At 42.4% G+C, this 20,799-nt stretch overlaps 1 protein-coding gene across 3 annotated transcripts in view; it reads left to right on the top strand.

The window, feature by feature from the left end:
- Positions 1-20,799, top strand: part of LOC126202891 (protein diaphanous) — a 372,908-nt gene that overhangs the window by 164,404 nt on the left and 187,705 nt on the right. The window contains exon 1 of one of the 3 annotated variants that reach the window (XM_049936961.1): positions 20,120-20,159. The exons of the other annotated variants lie outside the window; for them this stretch is intronic. Coding sequence (XP_049792918.1) covers positions 20,151-20,159 — 9 coding nt within the window. The 5' untranslated portion in view covers positions 20,120-20,150. Of the gene's footprint in view, positions 1-20,119; positions 20,160-20,799 lie in introns of those variants that run through there. 3 annotated transcript variants of the gene reach the window in all.

The raw sequence follows: 20,799 nt of genomic DNA, 5'->3' as shown, positions 1-20,799 counted from the left end.
GTAACGTCCTAGATAACAGAACGCAGCATGTCATTCTCAAGTCTTCCGAAGTAAGAGTGATTTCAGGTGTGCCGCAGGGTAGTGTCGTAGGACCGTTGCTATTCACAATATACATAAATGACCTTGTAGGTAACATCGGAAGTTCATTGAGGCTTTTTGCGGATGATGCTGTGGTATATCGAGAGGTTGTAACAATGGAAAATTGTACAGAAATGCAGGAGGATCTGCAACGAATTGACGCATAGTGCAGGTAATGGCAATTGAATCTCAATGTAGACAAGTGTAATGTGCTGCGAATACATAGAAAGAAAGATCCTTTATCATTTAGCTACAATACAGCAGGCCAGCAACTGGAACCAGTTAATTCTGTGAATTATCTGGGAGTTAGTATTAGGAGTGATTTGAAATGGAATGATCATATAAAGTTGATCGTCGGTAAAGCGGATGCCAGACTGAGATTCATTAGAAGAATTATAAGGAAATGCAATCCGAAAACAAAGGAAGTAGGTTACAGTACACTTGTTCGCCCACTGCTTGAATATTGCTCACCAGTGTGGGATCCGTACCAGATAGGGTTGATAGAAGAGAGAGAGAAGATCCAACGGAGAGCCGCGCTCTTCGCTACAGGACCATTTAGTAATCGCGAAAGAGTTGCTGAGATGATAGATAAACTCCACTGGAAGACTCTGCAAGAGAGACGCTCAGTTTCTCGGTACGGGCTTTTGTTGAAGTTTCGAGAACATATCTTCACCGAAGAGTCACGCAGTATATTGCTACCTCCTACGTATGTCTCGCGAAGAGACCATGACGATAAACTCAGAGAGATTAGAGCCCACACAGAGGCATACCGACACTCTTTCTTTCCACGAACAATACGAGACTGGAATAGAAGGGAGAATCGATAGAGGTACTTAAGGTACCCTCCGCCACACACCGTCAGGTGGCTTGCGGAGTATGGATGTAGATGTAGATCTTTGTTCATATTTGTCCAGACATCTTACGGGAGTACAGCTGGGTGACGTCTTCGAAAACGGCCGATATTTCGACAGGTTTTCACCGTGTCATGTTCCAGATACAAATGCAACAAGAGAGCACTGTACAAGGAAATTTAAACGGCATTACGACTACCAAGCGCCATAATACGAAATATGAAAAAACACATGAAAAAACACAACACGCACTGTGAACAACTGGAACCACTCAACCAAAGATGACTAATGCAGAATTTATCGATAGTGAATATTATCAACGGGTGAACAATTGGTATTAACTCTGCCCCCTTGTCGTTTGGCCAGGGGGAAAGCAGGACTCCAAACATAATTTTAAGCGAAAACCTCCTCTCTGTCTACAGGGTCACGTGCCGGCTTAATCTCAACTGCTTTCTTAATAACACCATCCCAATACCTTAAAATGCACTCCAGATTCTCTGGGTCGTTCGACTGTTGTAAGCGTGTGTGACACTTACCACTGTTCACCGCTCCTCCACGATCCTGGCGCAACTGCAAGAGAAGTAGTAGACACCCTCTTTCCACAAACCAAGATCATGTTTTCCAGACCCCAAAATGGTCCTAATCATAGATGGTGGCCGAAAGCACAGTTCACACTGTGGCGCCGTAAAGTACGACCAGTCCTGTTGGAAACGCTACACGCAAAGCCAAAATGGCTTTAGACTTCAGTGTCACTTCGCTATTTTCATCACTCATTCGGTGCACGTCTGTCTCTTTCACTGTAACCATTCTGCCGAAAGGTGACTTGGCGATGGGCCACTTCTGCAGACAAACTTTCAGGGTTTGAGATGACGTGGATCCTATGAACCACGGTACGATGTATCCCTTCACGCTGGACCGGAGGTTGACAGCTGTCAACTTGAAGGTAAAAATTGGAGTGAGTTGGCTTCCTATAAATGGCATGTCCCAGCGTTCCATGAATTTATTCTTGTTTTCTGTTGGCAATAGGTACGCGCGATTCTTTTCCTTTCTGGATTTCCTACAGTCCATGACACGTCCCTAAAGTACTGTGCTCCAGATGTACATACTTAGAAATTTTTTCCTCAAGGCGAGGGATGTGTACGATAATAATGGACTTATTTTGACGATGAATGCTCTCATTGTATTTGTTAGTCTGCTACTGTTGCCGTCCTTACTTTGTTGGCCAAACGTTTTTCTTCTTAAGAGTTAGCAGAAATCATTCACTTCGTCTAATAAGCTGCCCCAGGCATTGATGTTACATTGCGCGCTAATCTCCTTGCTGCTGCTCCTTAAGACTTTTGTGTTTCTTCTCAATCCATATTCAGTGTTTCCTCGCTTTCATGCGGGATACCAGTGTCATCAACGAAATTCATCATTGATATCTTTTTACTCTGAATTTTAATTCCGTTTCGAATTTTTCTTTTATTTCCTGTATTGCTTCTTTGATACCCTGTTTGAACAGTAGAGGAGAAAGACTCCATCTCGGCTTTACGTAATTTTTAATCGTATCAATTCTCTTGATCTTTCATTGTTCAGTATGCAATAGTTTTCGAAAGGGCAGTTATGATCAGTACCCTTTTGAATTATTACATCTGCCATTATATACTATACTGAAGCAGCAACACTTTTTACTACATATATGAAGACAGTAACTGTTCTCGAAAGAACAGATACTGTAGATGACCGTGCAGCTTTTCCTTGGAATAAATGATGACTAACTGAAACCCTCAGCTGCTGACAGGTGTTGTTGATATCTCAATGTGGACAGCTGAAAATGTGTGCCCCGACCGGGACTCGAACCCGGGATCTCCTGCTTACATGGCAGACGCTCTATCCATCTGAGCCACCGAGGACACAGATGAATAGCGCGACTGCAGGAACTTATCCCTTGCACGCTTCCCGTGAGACATTCCCAACTGTCCACAATTCTACCTATGTAATGAGTGAATGGGCAAATGTCTATAAGGTACATTACGTAGGTAGAATTGTGGACAGTTGGGAGTGTGAGTCTCACGGGAAGCGTGCAAGGGATAAGTCCCTGCAGTCGCGCTATTCATCTGTGTCCTCGGTGGCTGAGATGGATAGAGCGTCTGCCATGTAAGCAGGAGATCCCGGATTCGAGTCCCGGTCGGGGCACACATTTTCAGGTGTCCACATTGAGGTATATCAATAACACCTGTCTGCAGCTGAGGGTTTCAGTTAGTCATCACTTTTTACTACGTTTATGGCCTCTTTGTATCGAGGTTCAAAGGGGAAGATACAGTGTATATATAAACACAAACATCACCATTCATAAATATTATTTGTAAATTCTGAAGTGGATGTAATGGAAAAATGGCTCTAAGCACTATGGGACTTAAAATCTGAGGTCATCAGTCCCCTAGACTTAGAACTACCCAAACCTAACTAACCTTAGGACATTACACACATCCATGCCCGAGGCAGGATGCGAACCTGCGACCGTAGCAGCAGTGCGGGTCCGGACTGAAGCGCCTAGAACGGCTCGGCCACAGCGGCCGGCTGACGTAATGGACTTTTTATTTTCAAACACAGGCACTAGTATACCATAAAACGAGTTCTATAAAATCGGGATTTCTCGTTGATTTTGATATATAATTATGACAGACAGAATTAGATAGATCCAGGGAAACCATGGAAAACCAGGACGGGATTGAATGAGCGCTGACTGCTCCCAAATGCCTGTCCAGTGCAAGAATATTGCCCTTAATTGCTTGGCCAGTTTTTACATTCTACCCTGCAGAGTCTGAGCGCTCGTGAAGTTAATCCAAGTCGGCATGAGAACATTTAGTAACAGGCATGTCACAATCGGTTGAGTCCGCCCGGGAGTCTCCATATGCCTGTTCCAATCGTAATTTTCATTCCGACATTAGGCCCCGTGTTCGTGCGGCACTGTTTGTGGTTTTCATCTCTCCGGATCCTTTGAGTCCGCATAAATATTTCCCAGTGTTCGTGTTGACGTTGTTCGCCAAGTGTTTGTCTTCCAACGGCTGCGCCGAAAATCTACGTCAGCCGTAGCGGACGATATTCGCGCGTCGACAGGCGTGTCTGACTTGTTTACACGCGGCGGCGCGTTCGGCGGCGGAGCTGCAGAGCTGAAGAGTTTATGGAAGCCGTGATTCTGTTGTTTCAGAAAGCTGCTGGTTACAGAGCAGGCATTCGCCCAGCCTTGTAATGAGGGGTCATCCGGCGAGCAGTACACGCGTAGCGATAGGAAGCCTTTTGGTTGCGGCCCCTACACTTTCAATAAAATTCTCAAACCGTCATTAAATTGACTGTCTGTTTATTGTCATTACTAGAAATATTGACGAGCGGTATTCAAGTCTGATAAAAATATTCTCAGCATTATCTATAAGTACTGAGCGTGTGAGGTAGAGATTGACGGTCTTATAATATTCGCCTTTCAGACATTGACAAAGCTTCATGAACCAGTCACTATGGGATAGTATGCAATGTTTATGTTTTCCGATCGTCTTTGTGCATATCACTTCTCAGATTCAGTTTTTCAAGCAGTCTTCTAAAACATGAAATTTTCATATGACTATGCAGGGGTAGTCGGTGTATTTACAACTTTAGGGTGGTCAGCAGTGGATTAATATAGTAGGCCTAATAGCTTATTGAATTACACAATAGTGTAGTAATGCACCAAAAGCGCATCATATAAATGCAGTGACTAGTAACAGGTGTGCGAAATACATGTTAGCGTCACCACATTGTAAAAAAACGTAAAAAAATACTATTCGCTTATTACTTGAATATATAGTTGCAGGACAGATACAGTTACTTCACGGTTTTCAATTTTGCAATTTGTGGTTATGATATTACAGCATTAAGCTCAAAGTATTCGAATGACCTGTCTATCGCCAGAAATCTCAATTATAGCTAATCTCTTGTCGACTGCGATTGCCTCTCAGATTAACGGATTATACTTCCCTATTTTATGACGTATCAACATTAATAATTTGTCGTAACATGCAGGACTCATCCGAAAATAGTGTATGAAATCTTTGGTTATGATTTGTCAGTAAATTAACATACGATAAGTCGCTCCTTTTTCAGTCTATCTCGGACCCATTTCCCCTTTTTCGTTCCTTTCTGTTATTTATCGACTATAGCTGATATAATTGTGGCACACGCTTTCTCTTGGGTGTTCGATATCTTAACCTTATAAAATCGCGTTGTCATATTACCATATTATTGACGGTGTGAGAGTTCCTTCAATAAGTTGAAGGATTTTCAAACTATTATTGTCAATAAACGCTGAATGTGTGCAGGCCCCTTTAAGCTGTTAGAAGATGTATCTTCTTGTGTGCAGCCGAGTAGATTTCTCTATTTTTCTGTTGAATATTTCAAGAAATGTCGCAGCACTCTTCATTGGGCGCTTCGAACGATGGCCTCAAATCCAATCACATTAGCTGTGCCGCAAAATATTGTGCAGAGCGATAGAGCTGTCAGCATAAGTGGACACAAGAAATATGAACGCTGCAAATAAGATTTTGCATCACCTGCGTATTTGCGAACGTGTTTGTCTTAAGGGGCGCTGGGAATCCAAGAATAAGCCTTAAGAAACTTTAAAAATGACTGTACTGTGAAATAATAGCAAAACAACAACCAAAATAAAATCTATTCGAAAGTGCACATCGCTGAAATCAAAATCCACTACAGTCAACGGTCAATACAGTGTTGCACCATCCCGTGCGCTGTAACATACAAGGTGCGTCGGAAGGATTCCCCGACTGGTCTTAGAAAATAAAGGCAAACAAGAGTTAAAAATAAAATACCTTGATTAGACTTAAAAGTAATCACCATTAGCTACAACACACTTCTGACATCGGTTGTAAAGCTGTTGGAAACTGTCAGAAAGCTCTTCTTGTGGAATCGTTCGAAGCACCGTTTTCACACATTCTTGGATATCCGCATCATTACAGGAGGTGAGACCTAATGCTACCAGTAAGATCCGGAGACGGAGCAACAGTTAATGACATGGTGTTCATCGTCTTCCCCGCCTCCCAAAAACAAATCGGCTGACAAAATCCAACATTAAGAGGATGGTGGTCACCTTTCTCGGCGGCAAGGGGTTGATCTGTCAGGAATTTCTATCTGAGAAAATGCCATCTAACTATAAAAAGGGCATGGCTGAATTTCTTCTCCAACTTACCATAGGGAGCATGTGTTTTATCTCTTGACCTCGTCGCCGATGGGACGTAAATCATTGTCTTCTTTCTTTTTCCTTTCATTTCCTCCATGGTTTGAGCACCCTACCGTTGTTATTTCTCTCAAAAGCGTAACGGCATTTAGATACTAAAGTGTCGCGGTGAAATGTTTGGAACGCGCAGCATGCTCACTCTTTATGACTTCCGGGTTGCAAACCTCCGTGGACTTGGGGATGTCGTGTAGATACTTCGTAAAACTCAGGAAAAGAGTTAACCCTTTAAGTGACAAACAGTTATTTCCAGCATAACACTGAAATTAATGTGTATACTCTGTGGAAGTAGCAATGAATAAACCTGCTCAGTTGATTACTACTTTGTAAGTCTACCATAAAGTATGAGATGCTAAAAATTCATACTAACGATACACGAGAAAAACAATAATGCGTGGTAATTCTAGGTGTTTACCAGTGGTATATATATTTATCAATGTCAAATGGTGCAAATGGCTCTGAGCACTATGGGACTTAACTTCTCAGGTCATCAGTCCCCTAGAACTTAGAAACACTTAAACCTAACTAACCTAAGGACATCACACACATCCATGCCCGAGACAGGATTCGAACCTGCGACCGTAGCAATCGCGCGGTTACAGACTGTAGCGCCTAGAACCGCTCCTCCACCCCGGCCGGCTTTATCAATGTCACTTAAAGGGTTAAGAGCCCCGTGTGAGGCATGGATTTGAGTTTCAAACATACTAATAATATGTGTGAAGCTATACCTGTAGGATTCGAACGTACGTGCGAGGCTGTTACATGAAATTCCCAAGGAAATACATAGGAAATATTAATATACGTGAAAATGAGTGCTTATAAAGGCGACTGAGTGAGCTGTCTGCATGGCCGAGTTGCCTTTAAAATACGTATCCGGTTAATGTTTCTTTTCTTTTACTGTAGTCGATCCAGCTTCGTAATTTTTGGCGCTGTAGCGTAAGGATGCGCTAACAGTCGGCGTAGTGCGTACCGCTTGCTGGCGGAAGGCGATCAGAATTGCAGACGCAGGTCCCGACCCGTCTTATTTACTGTGGGGCTCGTCAGGGTGGACAGCGAAATATGCAAACGGTATAGTGCCAGTGTCCCTCTGGCGTGACCACAAGCATACTTATTCACCGTGTGTCCTTTCTTAGGTGTGTAGTTTCAGTAAGTGGCCTTGGTGGGATAGTGGTAGAGCACTAAACTCTGATCCTGGAGGCCTCTGGTAGGGTTGGGGATTTTTCCTCCGGTCTTTCCAGAACGGCCGCAGGTCCACTCAGCTGTCGGAATGTGTACCGGAAATCTCCCGGTGTTAAAGGGTGGCCGGCACAAGTCTGCGCTCCAATACTGCCCACAAGGGTTCGATAATGTTCAAGTCCAGAGACTGTGCTGGCCAGGGAAGACACTGCAGTTCAGTTGCATGCTCCTCATACCACGATTGTACTGTCCTGGTTGTGTGAATGGGAGCATTATCGTCCTGAAATATGGCGCCATTGTTGGGGAACAACATTTGGATCATGGAGTCCATCTTATCACCTAAAATGTTTACATATTCGTTGGCTCTAATACGACCTTTGAGAGTAATTATGGGACAAGCAGAATACCATGATATGGCTGCCCACACCATCACACCTTCATCTCCATGCTTAACCGTTGGAATCAAGCAACCAGGATTCTTGGCTTCTTTTCGCGTTCTTCAGACGCAAACCCGGACCCCAATGATCAGCCGTCCAGGATTTATGCTCCTGACACCATGTTTTACGCTTCTTTGGGTTGGTTGTCGTCTCTAATGGTTTCGGTATAGCAACTCGTCCATGAATATGCGCTCTATGGAGTTCTCGGCGGTCAGTGTCGATGCATACGGTGTCTTGAAGATGGCAATTGATCTCTGCAGTCACTTATTCCGCCGTAGTTTTGTGTTGTTTTGGCACAATTGCTGTTAGCGCCCGACGATCTTTGTCATTTATTGTAGACTGTCATAACTGTTCAAACATTTGCTCTTCAGACATTCAGTAAGTTGGCTGCCTTGGTTACTGACGCTCCGGCTAATGGGGTCCCCACAATCTGCTCTCTTTGGAATTCTGTCGGGTCTTTCATTGCACGCCGATCTCGGCCTCTGAATGTAAATACGAAGTGTGCGCTACTCGTGAACAACCTGCACTGATGCCTAGTCAGTTATGAACACCCACAGTTCAGCGCAACACCTGCCTTACGTGCGTTGTTGACCTTCAGACACAATCACACAACTAGCCCTGTTCACATTATTCTGCCTATCCCCTGTTGGTGGTTCGATGAACCCTCAGCAAGGCACTTAAAATGTGATTTGCAGAGTATCCATGTAGATGTATTCCAGAGCGACCGAAGGATCCGAGCTCTACTGCGACGTCAAGCTCTAACCCTCTTTCCAGAATGAATATTTCTCTTTGCAACAGAATGTGCGCTATTGAGAAACTTCCAGGTTACGCACATGCCACGGAGCAGTTCTCCAACGTGCAAACCCTTAGGAGTCCGGTTAAATTAGGATCTTTAGAGGGTAAAGTCAGCAATAAGCTGGATTTTTACACTGATCTTCCTTATATCTTTCTAAGCAACATACTAAGCATCCCCATCTAGATCTTCGTCCGCCATATTGGAAAATTGAAGTAAGAAAATCACCTTTTTGCATTTTTATAGAAAACAGTTGCATTTATGAGCAAAATACTTCAGTGCAAAATTAAAGAACACAAAATCATCTACAAAAAAAGTCCTACGTGCTGTTTTCATAGGATTAACGCTTCAGCTTCAAAACGATGTTTATAAATCTGTTCTGACCGTATAATGGCGGGAATTCCATTTGTGGATGTGGTTGTAATTGCGATAGAAAGAGCAGGGAACGACGTATAATAAATATTTAATTAACATTTATTGACTAAGTGTTAATTGTTCTTTTATTATGAATAGTGCTACGGTTCAGAAGACTGGCTGGTCATCTTTCTGTAACTCATCATCCTGACATTTTACATTGTCAGGATCCTGGTCTGTCATTACACCACTTCCTTCAGCTGCAGGTGTTTCGGTACCTCCTTATTGCTGTGCAGATCTGGAGCATTTGTTAAGGCAAGACACGTCGGCATAAGCTGGATATTTTGATTTTGCAGCATTATAGAGCAACATTCCTACAGCTGCTCTAAACTGTTCAAGGAAGAGGCTTCGAAAATTTGCATACATTCCAAGATTTGCTAGTGTGTCAAAAAGATATCTGGATTCATACTTTCTGTATAGAAACACGGACAACCCAAGTAGAAGAGGAGATGCGAAAGATCGTAGTCTCGTGGCTGAAATTATTTGATGTCCTATTTTGTCGTGGATTCCTTTGCCCGTTCTTTTTACTGTTACGTAGTCAAAGACAGTGGAATCGTAGTTTTTGCATCTATCAAAAACTCGTCTGTTGGGGCAATTTCAGATATTTTGTAGAAGCTGCACCCAATGTCCTCTCGTATGAATGCAGCGCCGCCATAACAGTCCGAAGTCTTTCGTCTCAGTACCATATTTCTTTCCTCATCTCGTGTTTCCAGAACAAACAGTAGAGTGTTTCTTACGTGGGTTTGCCACTGTGATCTCTTCACCACATTTTTCCTTAAGTAAAGACCTCATACTTTCCTAATTTGGAACGTAACAAAAGCTTGCTCAATCAAGTCTTTAACTGCAAACGGACACTCGTCATTGTTTTCAGTTATAGCCACGCGGAGTGGTCGCGCAGTTAAGAGGCATCATGTCACTGATTGCGCGGTCCCTCACGCCGGAGGTTCGAGTCCTCCCTCGGGCATGTGTGTGTGTGTGTGTGTGTGTGTGTGTGTGTGTGTGTGTGTGTGTGTGTGTGTGTGTTCTTAGCATAAGTTAGTTTAAGTAGTGTGTAAGTCTAGGGACCGATGACCTCAGCAGTTTGGTCCCATAGGAATTCACACACATTTGAACTTTTTTTTTTTTTTAAATTATCCTGAAGATTCTATTCATCAGTTAACCTACTTAACGCAATAGGAGGGCAACATGGCCGTTTATTTCCACACGTGGGCCTCCTAAAAAATTCAGCAAAACAATTTTAATGATATATACCCTCCATCTGCAGCTACCAGTTCAGTGATATTATGAAGACGTTTGTTAACGCTCTTACTCCATTCATCCTTTCTCTTCTTATTTGCTGCAGTTATTGAATCTTTACAGGCTACATTTTCAACTTCTGCTAATTTCTGTATCTTTGTACTGGCTTCTTTTTCTTTTTTTGAAATGTTACCTAGCTTATTTCTTCCATACAAAACAAACATTTGTCTTGAATAGCTAATTCTGCGGCAGATCTCAGTTTACCGTTGGCTGGTGAAATTGACAACTGCGTGTTACTCGTTCGAACAGGAAGTTCGACGTTCCTCATACTTCATGACAGTACTTTCTGTGGTATAACCGTTCCAGCAGTCAACGTGGAATTTAAAACCCAGTGAACTATTAAAAACTTAACATTTCGCGCCATCGCGTCTCGCACTGGCACTTAATCGATGTAGCAACCCCTTTATCCGAACCTGTACAAGTAGTTCCTTGAGCAAGTTGTCATCACAAATCAAACAGTTCTCATGATTCTCCATTATAAATATAATTATTTTCCATTTTCAACCATTTTACGCAGTAACTGTTCTACAGTGGAGCAACTGGAAAGCTCATTAACAGCCGTTACGATGTCTAGGCTTATCACCACACTGCATTCAATTTCTGCAAAATAGAGATAGAGGAAAAATCAACAGTGCAGATCTGAGCGAGACACTGTATGAGAACAACCCTTAAACACGCAACCATCGAAAATCAGACAGACAAAAATCAGTTAATTTCATCAGGGAGACAGTCCGGAAAGGTTTTATAGGATGCAGGGAGGCGGTGTTTCGTAAGAAAATATCAAATACTAGGCTTTAGTGGTCAAACCGTTAATCCTCTGAAAACACGAAAATATATTGTGGGTAATTTTGTGTTCTTTAATTTCTAACGGAAGTATTTTGGTCACAAATGCAAGCGTTTTCAATAAAAATGCGAAAAGGTGACTTTTTGCCGTCATTTTCCAGAATGGCGTACGAAGCTTCAGTCTGATCGGTGGGGACTTTTAGTATATTTTATAGGAAAGTGTGAGGAAGGTATGTGCAGAAATCCAGCTTATTACTAATTTTGCCTGTAAACTTCAAAATCTGGCCTAATTTGACTGGGCTATAACGCCCGCCTACTTTAAAAGATACACTGCCCGCAAAATGCGAAGATCCAAGTACGCATTCCTGTTCAGTTGTAATGTGTCTTCAGTTCAGATGTCTTTCTTGTCACAGATTCGACTGTTTATTGTAGGGCTGAAAAATATTTTGGGTCGCTTCACTTTTACTTCATGTATGCAATGCAAGGCGACAAAAAACAAAGCGAATGACTTCACTCAACTACAGATACGTAAGTGCCTCCGACATCTGCGAGACTATGAGTTGCTACAGACACATTATGAAAGGTTAACAGTTATTTGATGCTTCGTGTTGTTAAACTCTCTTACCGAAAAAGCTCCGCCGCCGAACATACATACACTGACATTTGTTTTTATAAGTGACAAAATTTTGTATGTATTTTGAACTTACGTGACTGCGTTCATAATTTAATGTCTGGCAGTATAAGCTAGCAGTCACTATATAATTCAAGTAACAAACGGTTTCAGGCACATATGCTGCATTCACATATTGAACACTGTATGGTGTTAGTACCATGTCATCTGCAGTTGTAGTATGAGAGAAATAACTATTTTACCATTGAGGCCACGTTAGTTCAATTTCAATCGATGTGTTTAACCAGAAAGTAAGTCCTTGTTAATCAGCAGCGAATGGATTTTGATCTTCCCTCAGTATAGCTGTTCAAAATAGTACATTGACGTGCAACTATTAAAATTTCTACTTTATCACCGACTTCACGTCTCGTTAAAAATGAGCCCATTAGAAAGTTAACACTAACATCTTTTCGACATGGGCCTGGGATCGCCTCACTTTTCGCTAGGAGACATTCAGAGCAATAAGTAACAGTAGAGCTAATTAGAAAGGGGATGCTGTGCAGTTTGGTTACGGATGAGGCAACATATCTCCAGTTACCTGTACACATTTGAGAACTTAACGGTTAAAGGCATTAGAAAGGGAGTACAGCTCCGAGTTGCAACACGGGTGGGCACCCATTGCATCATTCCTCCGGAGGGGCTGCAATTGAAATTATTCAGTTGCACGTCGGTGTAACCTCAGTATCATGGACTAGTATTATTAGCAATACAAAATAATCAAAACTTCTCTCCCTCTCCCTCCCTCCTCATAGTAGCTCTCGGTGTATAGTTGTTGTTCATAAAGTCATTGACTTTTATTTTCACCTCGACCACTTTTGGGGCTTCGGGCCCTTTCATACATCAGTATTACAATGTAGACTCATATAGTTTTACGTGGGAAAGACAGTGTATTGAGTATATAAGTGATTTATGTTACAATAACTTTTCTGCTGATAATAACTATAAAAAGGGAGAATTAGAAAATGGAAACAAGACATTAATACGTGCCTGAGAATAACAATTCTGAGTCACCAGATCGTGATGTAAATTATTGCTGTGATTAATAAAAGCAGAGCTGACAAGGGATAAGCCATTAGTTTATTTATGAAATGGGAGAAATTTATCCTTTTCCTGATTTTGTGGAACTGGCCATTCCATAATCGAGTGCTTACAATACAGAATGACCTTGCATAAACGCTTGGTGCATTTGCGGAAAGTGAGGGGGGGAGGCGACCGCCCCCTCCCCCCCTTGCAGCAAGCTTTGTGTTTTGCGTCTAATAACATCGCTACTGGTGGCATGTTAATTTCCAAACTTCCTTGCTTCCTTTACTCGTAGATTATAAAAAATGAAACGATAGCAAAATGTCTTAATCTATTTTCTACGGTTATATCACTGAAACCAAAAGTTTTCCTGCCGTTCCTCGTGTTGTAAGCGTCGTACTACATTTTTGCGCCCCCCCCCCCCTACTCCCGCAAATGAATAACGCCATTCCCTCTTTATCCGCACCGCGCTCTGTGTTTCATGTTACGGTATCATGTTTGAAAGTGGTTAGAATACATTGTTATTTTGTTGATACGGTCGTTGTTGCAGATGGTTGATTTTGATTCATCATAATGTATTTGGCATAGATTCATCACGATGTACTTAGCATACAATCTGCGTGCGGTGACCAGTCCCATCACAGCTGTTACGCATGGCCACTCCTCGGTTTCCGTTACTATCCATTTCACCATGTTTTGTTCGTTCCTTTTTGTATATTTCTGTGCTTCTAGTTGTATTATCATAAGATTCACCTCACTGCTGCCTTGACATCGTAATATTGTTGAAAACATATACGCGTTGTTCGTTTCATAGGCCTACGGTGAGGTGATCATCGTGGATATGGAACGCGTCAGAAAATAGTATAGAATACATATTTATGCAGTAATTAATGTGATTAGATGTAATGTTCATATACATCAGTATGTCCTGCAAAGAGAATCATCAACGAAGTTGAATCCATCTCCCATTAAGAAGTTGTTCTCTAGCTCATACCAACAACACTTTATTAGCAGCTAAACTTTTTATGATTGCTGGCAAGTAATTAAAAATGTGATTTCATGAGTAATGTTTTCCCCATATCTTCATCTAAATTATAATTAATCATTGTTTTCTACATATCTTATAGTCTTTGATTTATTGTTTTGCGACCCTCGTATCTTCATTCAGTTCAAACGTTGCTTCCCGAAATTTTATATTTTCTCTTTTACACTGATGTGCCTAAAATTCTTGACTTTCGATTATGTATTGTTGGACACCTTTGTAAGAGTAACGGTACTTTAAGCCGTCCAGTAACACCCATGTCACCAAATACCCATACTCTACTTGTCAGTATGCTTCGCCAAATACCTATAGCCTCTACTTTTCAGTATGCTTCATAAGTTATGGCGTAGCTATACTTGTTTGCCAGTCTGCCCTATTGTTCATAACTAACTTGTATTGGATTGATTGATTACATGTGTACTAAATGATATACTTGTGGGAAGGTGTTCATATTACTTCCTACTGAATGGGAGTAATAAATTGATAACGCTGTTTTGTTAATTCAGACTGCGCTGCCATAGTATAAATATGTGCAAAAGAAAGTTTGTTTGAATTGATATATTATTACAGTATTGCGCGGTATGTTCTACTACTTCTGAAACTTGAAATTAAGCCAAGCTTCGTGTCGTCCTAATCTAAGAGCTCTCGCTCCTGTCTGTTTACTTCCTAGCGGCGTGTTATCGTGTGTAATGGTTACCAGTGATTCACTAAAACTCTATGTTCCGATCTAACTTGTCTGAATTCCTTCCTTTCAGAAAGAAAGATAGCGAGTGCTGTTTGTTCCTTTTGCTACAAAAGAACACCAGCTTTTTTTAGCCTTACTCCTATTTATGAAAGAATTAAAGTATTAAACCGTCCACAACTGCAGGTGTGTCCACATAAATTCACTCTTTCTTGCAAGAAACCGTAGCGACGTGTAGTAGTCTTATGAGAGAGTAAATTCCAGAGTTACCTTTCTTATCATTTGCTGCCAGACGGGACAAACTGGTATTCTGAAACCTTCATAGGCCATTTATTGTTGGGCACAGGTTCTACACATTTCCTAGTATTTTTGAGAAATCTCATTACTTTTATATGTCTTGAGCCGACAATATAGAGAATAGTTTTTTGAGAATCAGCGGGCGACATTATACATTTGAAATTTTTCGTTTATTTATGACATCTACATCTACATGACTACTCTGCAATTCACATTTGGCAGAGGGTTCGTCGAACCACAATCATACTATCTCTCTACCATTCCACTCCCGAACAGCGCGCGGGAAAAACGAACACCTAAACCTTTCTGTTCGAGCTCTGATTTCTCTTATTTTATTTTGATAATCATTCCTACCTATTTAGGTTGGGCTCAACAAAATATTTCCGCATTCGGAAGAGAAAGTTGGTGACTGAAATATCGTAAATAGATCTCGCCGCGACGAAAAACGTCTTTGCTGTAATGACTTCCATCCCAACTCGCGTATCATACCTGCCACACTCTCTCCCCTACTACGTGATAATACAAAACGAGCTGCCCTTTTTTGCACCCTTTCGATGTCGTCCGTCAATCCCACCTGGTAAGGATCCCACACCGCGCAGCAATATTCTAACAGAGGACGAACGAGTGTAGTGTAAGCTGTCTCTTTAGTGGACTTGTTGCATCTTCTAAGTGTCCTGCCAATGAAACGCAACCTTTGGCTCGCCTTCCCCACAATATTATCTATGTGATCTTTCCAACTGAAGTTGTTCGTAATTTTAACACCCAGGTACTTAGTTGAATTGACAGCCTTGAGAATTGTACTATTTATCGAGTAATCGAATTCCAACGGATTTCTTTTGGAACTCATGTGGATCACCTCACACTTTTCGTTATTTAGCGTCAACTGCCACCTGCCACACCATACAGCAATCTTTTCTAAATCGCTTTGCAACTGATACTGGTCTTCGGATGACCTTACTAGACGGTAAATCTGCGAACAACCTAAGAGAACTGCTCAGATTATATAGATCAGGAACAGCAGAGGTCCCAGGACGCTTCCCTGGGGATCACCTGATATCTCTTCAGTTTTACTCGATGATTTGCCGTCTATTACTACGAACTGCGACCTGCCTGACAGGACATCACGAATCCAGTCGCACAACTGAGACGATGCCCCATAGGCCCGCAGCTTGATTAGAAGTCGCTTGTGAGGAACGGTGTCAAAAGCTTTCCGGAAATCTAGAAATACGGAATCAACTTGAGATCCCCTGTCGATAGCGGCCATTACTTCGTGCGTTGCACAAGAACGATGTTTTCTGAAACCATGCTGATTACGTATCAATAGATCTATCCCTTCGAGGTGATTCATAATGTTTGAATACAGTGTATGCTCCAAAACCCTACTGCAAACCGACGTCAATGATATAGGTCTGTAGTTAGATGGATTACTCCTACTACCCTTCTTAAACACTGGTGCGACCTGCGCAATTTTCCAATCTGTAGGTACAAATCTATCGGTGAGCGAGCGGTTGTATATGAGTGCTAAGTAGGGAGCTATTGTATCAGCGTAACCTGAAAGGAACCTAATCGGTATACAATCTGGACCTGAAGGCTTGCCCGTATCAGGCGATTTGAGTTGCTTCGCAACCCGTAAGGTATCTACTTCTAAGAAACTCATGCTAGCAGCTGTTCGTGTTTCAAATTCTGGAATATTCCATTCATCTTCCCTGGTGAAGGAATTTCGGAAAACTGCGTTCAATAACTCCGCTTTAGCGGCACAGTCGTCGGTAACAGTACCATCGGCACTGCGCAGCGAAGGTATTGACTGCGTCTTGCCGCTTGTGTACTTTACATACGACCAGAATTTCTTCGGATTTTCTACCAAATTTCGAGACAATGTTTCGTTGTGGAACCTATTAAAGGCATCTCGCATTGAAGTCCGTGCCAAATTTCGCGCGTCTGTAAATTTTAGCCAATCTTCGGGATTTCGCGTTCTTCTGAACTTCACATGCTTTTTCCGTTGCCTCTGCAACAGAGTTCGGACCTGTTTTGTGTGCCACTGGGGATCAGTTCCATTTCTTACCAATTTATGAGGTATGAATCTCAATTGCTGTTGCTACTATATCTTTGAATTTGAGCCACATCTCGTCTACATTTGCATAGTCAGTTCGGAAGGAATGGAGATCGTCTCTTAGGAAGGCTTCTAGTGACACTTTATCCGCTTTTTTAAATAAAGTTATTTTGCGTTTGTTTCTGGTGGATTTGGAAGAAACGGTATTGAGCCTAGCTACAAAGACCTTGTGATCACTAATCCATGTATCAGTCATGATGCTCTCTATCAATTCTGGATTGTTTGTGGCTAAGAGGTCAAGTGTGTTTTAGCAACCATTTACAATTCGCGTGGGTTCGTGGACTAACTGCTCGAAATAATTTTCGGAGAAAGCATTTAGGACAATCTCGGAAGATGTTTTCTGCCTACCACCGGTTTTGAACAAGTATTTTTGCCAACATATCGAGGGAAGGTTGAAGTCCCCACCAACTATAACCGTATGAGTGGGGTATTTATTTGTTACGAGACTCAAATATTCTCTGAACTGTTCCGCAACTATGTCATCGGAGTCTGGGGGTCGGTAGAAGGAACCAATTATTAACTTAGTTCGGCTGTTAAGTATAACCTCCACCCATACCAATTCGCACGGAGTATCTACTTCGACTTCACCACAAGATAAACCACTACTGACAGACACAAACACTCCACCACCAATTCTGCCTAATCTATCTTTCCTGAACACCGTTTGAGACTTCGTAAAAATTTCTGCAGAACTTATTTCAGGCTTTAGCCAGCTTTCTGTGCCTAAAGAAGAAAAATTTAGTTATATTAAACATGTCGCTGTAGTGGTGAATTCAGACGATAACTACTGCAATTATTGAATTGCTTGTATTATGATTTGGCATCAAATGGGAATCGACATTAGTATAAGTGGGAGAAAATTGTGTGTGTGACACATTGCTCTCAATTGGGTCGATAATGTATCCCGTTAACTAAACGAATGGATGTCGTAACTGTACCCAGTTAGGTGCCTGCTATTCTGTGAAGAGAATATGGCAAATTGAAATTACCGAAATTATACCCGTCCTTGTGGACACACTTACCATTTACCTCATCAAGGTAATCAAGGTAAATCCGAGCCACATAATTCTCAGAATGTGCACGCCTTGTTAGCAGCACAGAAGGATACCCTTCTTCATTGGCTTAACCGTTTCCTAGCCATATTCCCAAAGCATATTCTGCTCTGCCTCTCTCAGAAGCCGGTTGTCGCCCTCACCCCCTTCCTCCTCCTCCTCCTCCTCCTCCGGAACTGACGATCAACAAAATGCGGACTTCGAGGCAGCCTGCCGTGTCGAAACACAGGACTTACTCCTCCGATTTGATGCCGAGACGCGTGATAGCTTCTACGTCAAGTAGTATTAGTTTCAGAAAATGTTGATTGCGTTTCTATTTGTTTACACTGCGTCACGTTACTGGCGGGGGCAGCAACAAACACATTATATTTAATAACAGAAATTATTGTAGACAAGCGCTCTCGTAGTTTTTCGATGGCTAAATCGGTTTAGATTGATAACTTATTTTCAAGTGACCTAAAGCTACAGCTACAGGTGTGGTTACTACCGAACTAGTGATTTAATAAGTCATGGTTGCAGAATAGTGACATGAGTTATCGTCAGAAGAATGACGAACTCGAGCAAGATCAGTTTATGCTTCACAACAATGTATTATTCAATTTGTACATTGAGCAAGCTGTGACGGACACCACGGAGAAGTTTTAAAGGGAGGGAAGTCCGGAGGGAAGAAAAAAAAAAACTATTTTTGCCGATAAGTTTGTATCCATGACATAATATCAAAATTGTTAAGGCTTCATTGGCCACTTGTTGACAAACTGCCTGTTGGCTTCCGTTCTGGATTTCTCGGGCGACTTTTTTTCCCACCTCTAGCAGTGGAGGGTGAATCTTTGACTATACCAGTCACTCGTGCTGGCAACACAAGAAAAATCGTCAAACAAACGTCGGCTGAAAACCCCGAGGCAGAAATCAACAGGCAATTTGTCGACATAAGATCAGATGAACGGAATGGGTAGTATCTTGAAAATAGTTTAGAAGAATATCAACAGATACAAAACAAGGCTAACGGAATGTAGTAGATAAATTACATTAGGCTGTACTGAGCTAAGTAGATTAGGAAATTAGACTTTAAAGATATAATCGAGTTGGCTTAAGTTGATTCCCGAGAGTTGCAGTGTGCTTGGCGGAGCAGCTTCGCTCACCCACCTCAACCAATCACATACTGTGATTTTGTAAACGACTCTAATTAGAACGCCCGTGTTGTCACAGCTTCAATAACGTCTACTGTTTTCGCCTGCAGCTGCTTGGGCTTCGCGCTTCAAAGCTGTGCAACAGTGCTGTAAGCTGCTAGGGATCATCCTACTCGACTATAGCAGACGTGTTTGGGACTGACAGTGTCAGAAGTAAAGAGAATATCATACACAGTGTATTGAGCATATGGGGGTTGCTTCATTTGGATGAAGAAATTGAAATCAGCATAGTTCACAGTTTAGCGTTTCTGGTCTAATGAAGATCTTTATACATAACAGAAAGCTCATATGATGAAACTATGTTTTCGAAATGTACAATAGCATAATGAAAATCCAGTAAAGGCAATTAGCGGAATTTATTACTAAGTTTCTCATCAATCCTATTTACCAGATTTTGCACCCTTTGCTCAAGAGAGTTATGCACGAAAAACGTTTTGAGTCCAGCAGTGAGGGTATGGCACTCTCAGATTTGTATCTCGCAGATCTTCCAGACTTTACGCCGTGAATCTGCTTCCAGGAAAATCTTCTGACGTAGTACATGCGCGGGACAGAAAGGGTACTTCGTGGAAAAACAGTCGCATGTTTAAATTAAATGCTTTAGCCTTCCAACTCTGGGCCGAGGACCTTCCAACATGCCGTCTTACCTCTTTTCTAATGGGGGTTACATATCCTCTCTTTCCTAATGTGATTCCGCCATCGCAATCACTGCACCACCTCGTTGCATCATCCCATGTGTACTGGTAACGGGCACGAATAGTATAGTTGTGGGGCGGGGGGGGGGGGGGGGGCTTATTTGGCGAATAGTAGAGGAAGGGGTTGGTGGACACGCAGCAGCGAAGTTGGACAGGAGCGCGTGGTGTGGAGTTCAGTAGTGCACGGTGTAGCGTTGTGCGCAGTCGCCAGATGACGTCAGCCGGCGTCGAGCTTCCAGCGTGCGCGACGCCGCGTCAGTACACCCCCCGCGTGCGGCGAGCGAGGAAGCCGCGCCTGGAGGCGACCGCAATGTGGCTGGTAAGTCGTCCAAGGACTCCGACCTCGTAGCAGTTAGGCGCCTCGTCTGCGATACCATCTCCTTCAGCTCCGTCCGGGAAGCGCCTGATGGTATCTCCCGGTCATGCTGCTGTAGCTGCTTACATCCACTTACCTTTATCCTCATAGTGGTCTCGAAGCTGACGTTTGTGGTGATCTGTGCAGCAAGCAAATAGTGGTGGAAGTGAAATCTTGCAACAAGATTTGTGGTACTAGTGATTTTTTTTTTTATCGTCGTCGTTTCCAGTGTCCTCTTCGCAGTTGCTATGGAGTTCTCACCTTGTCTGTGTTAGAGAAATCATTGATGAGTGAATCCGTAAAATGAATAGTCTGCTCCCTCAATAGGACGTCTTGACATAGAATAGTAATGTCAGCGACACCGAACTGTATTCAGAATTTATAGATGAGACGCTGCACTGTGCCCGATGAATCGTATTTCCGTCCCGATGTTCGCCCGTTTTCTCATGGTGACGTCGGTGCCTCGCAAGCCGGTGGTCGTCGTCTTGACTCCCGCCTCGCCTTTGTGCGCGTGGTTGTTAAATGAGATTGAAAATAATTACATGGATAATCGTATACGGTTTGTGTCTGTCAGTGTGTGTGTGTGTGTGTGTGTGTGTGTGTG

This window comes from Schistocerca nitens, chromosome 9 (genome assembly GCF_023898315.1).
Source record: "Schistocerca nitens isolate TAMUIC-IGC-003100 chromosome 9, iqSchNite1.1, whole genome shotgun sequence".
NCBI classification, from domain to species: domain Eukaryota; kingdom Metazoa; phylum Arthropoda; class Insecta; order Orthoptera; family Acrididae; genus Schistocerca; species Schistocerca nitens.
The sequence above is the reverse complement of the archived record's forward strand: the minus strand, read 5'-3'. Positions and strand labels throughout refer to the sequence as shown.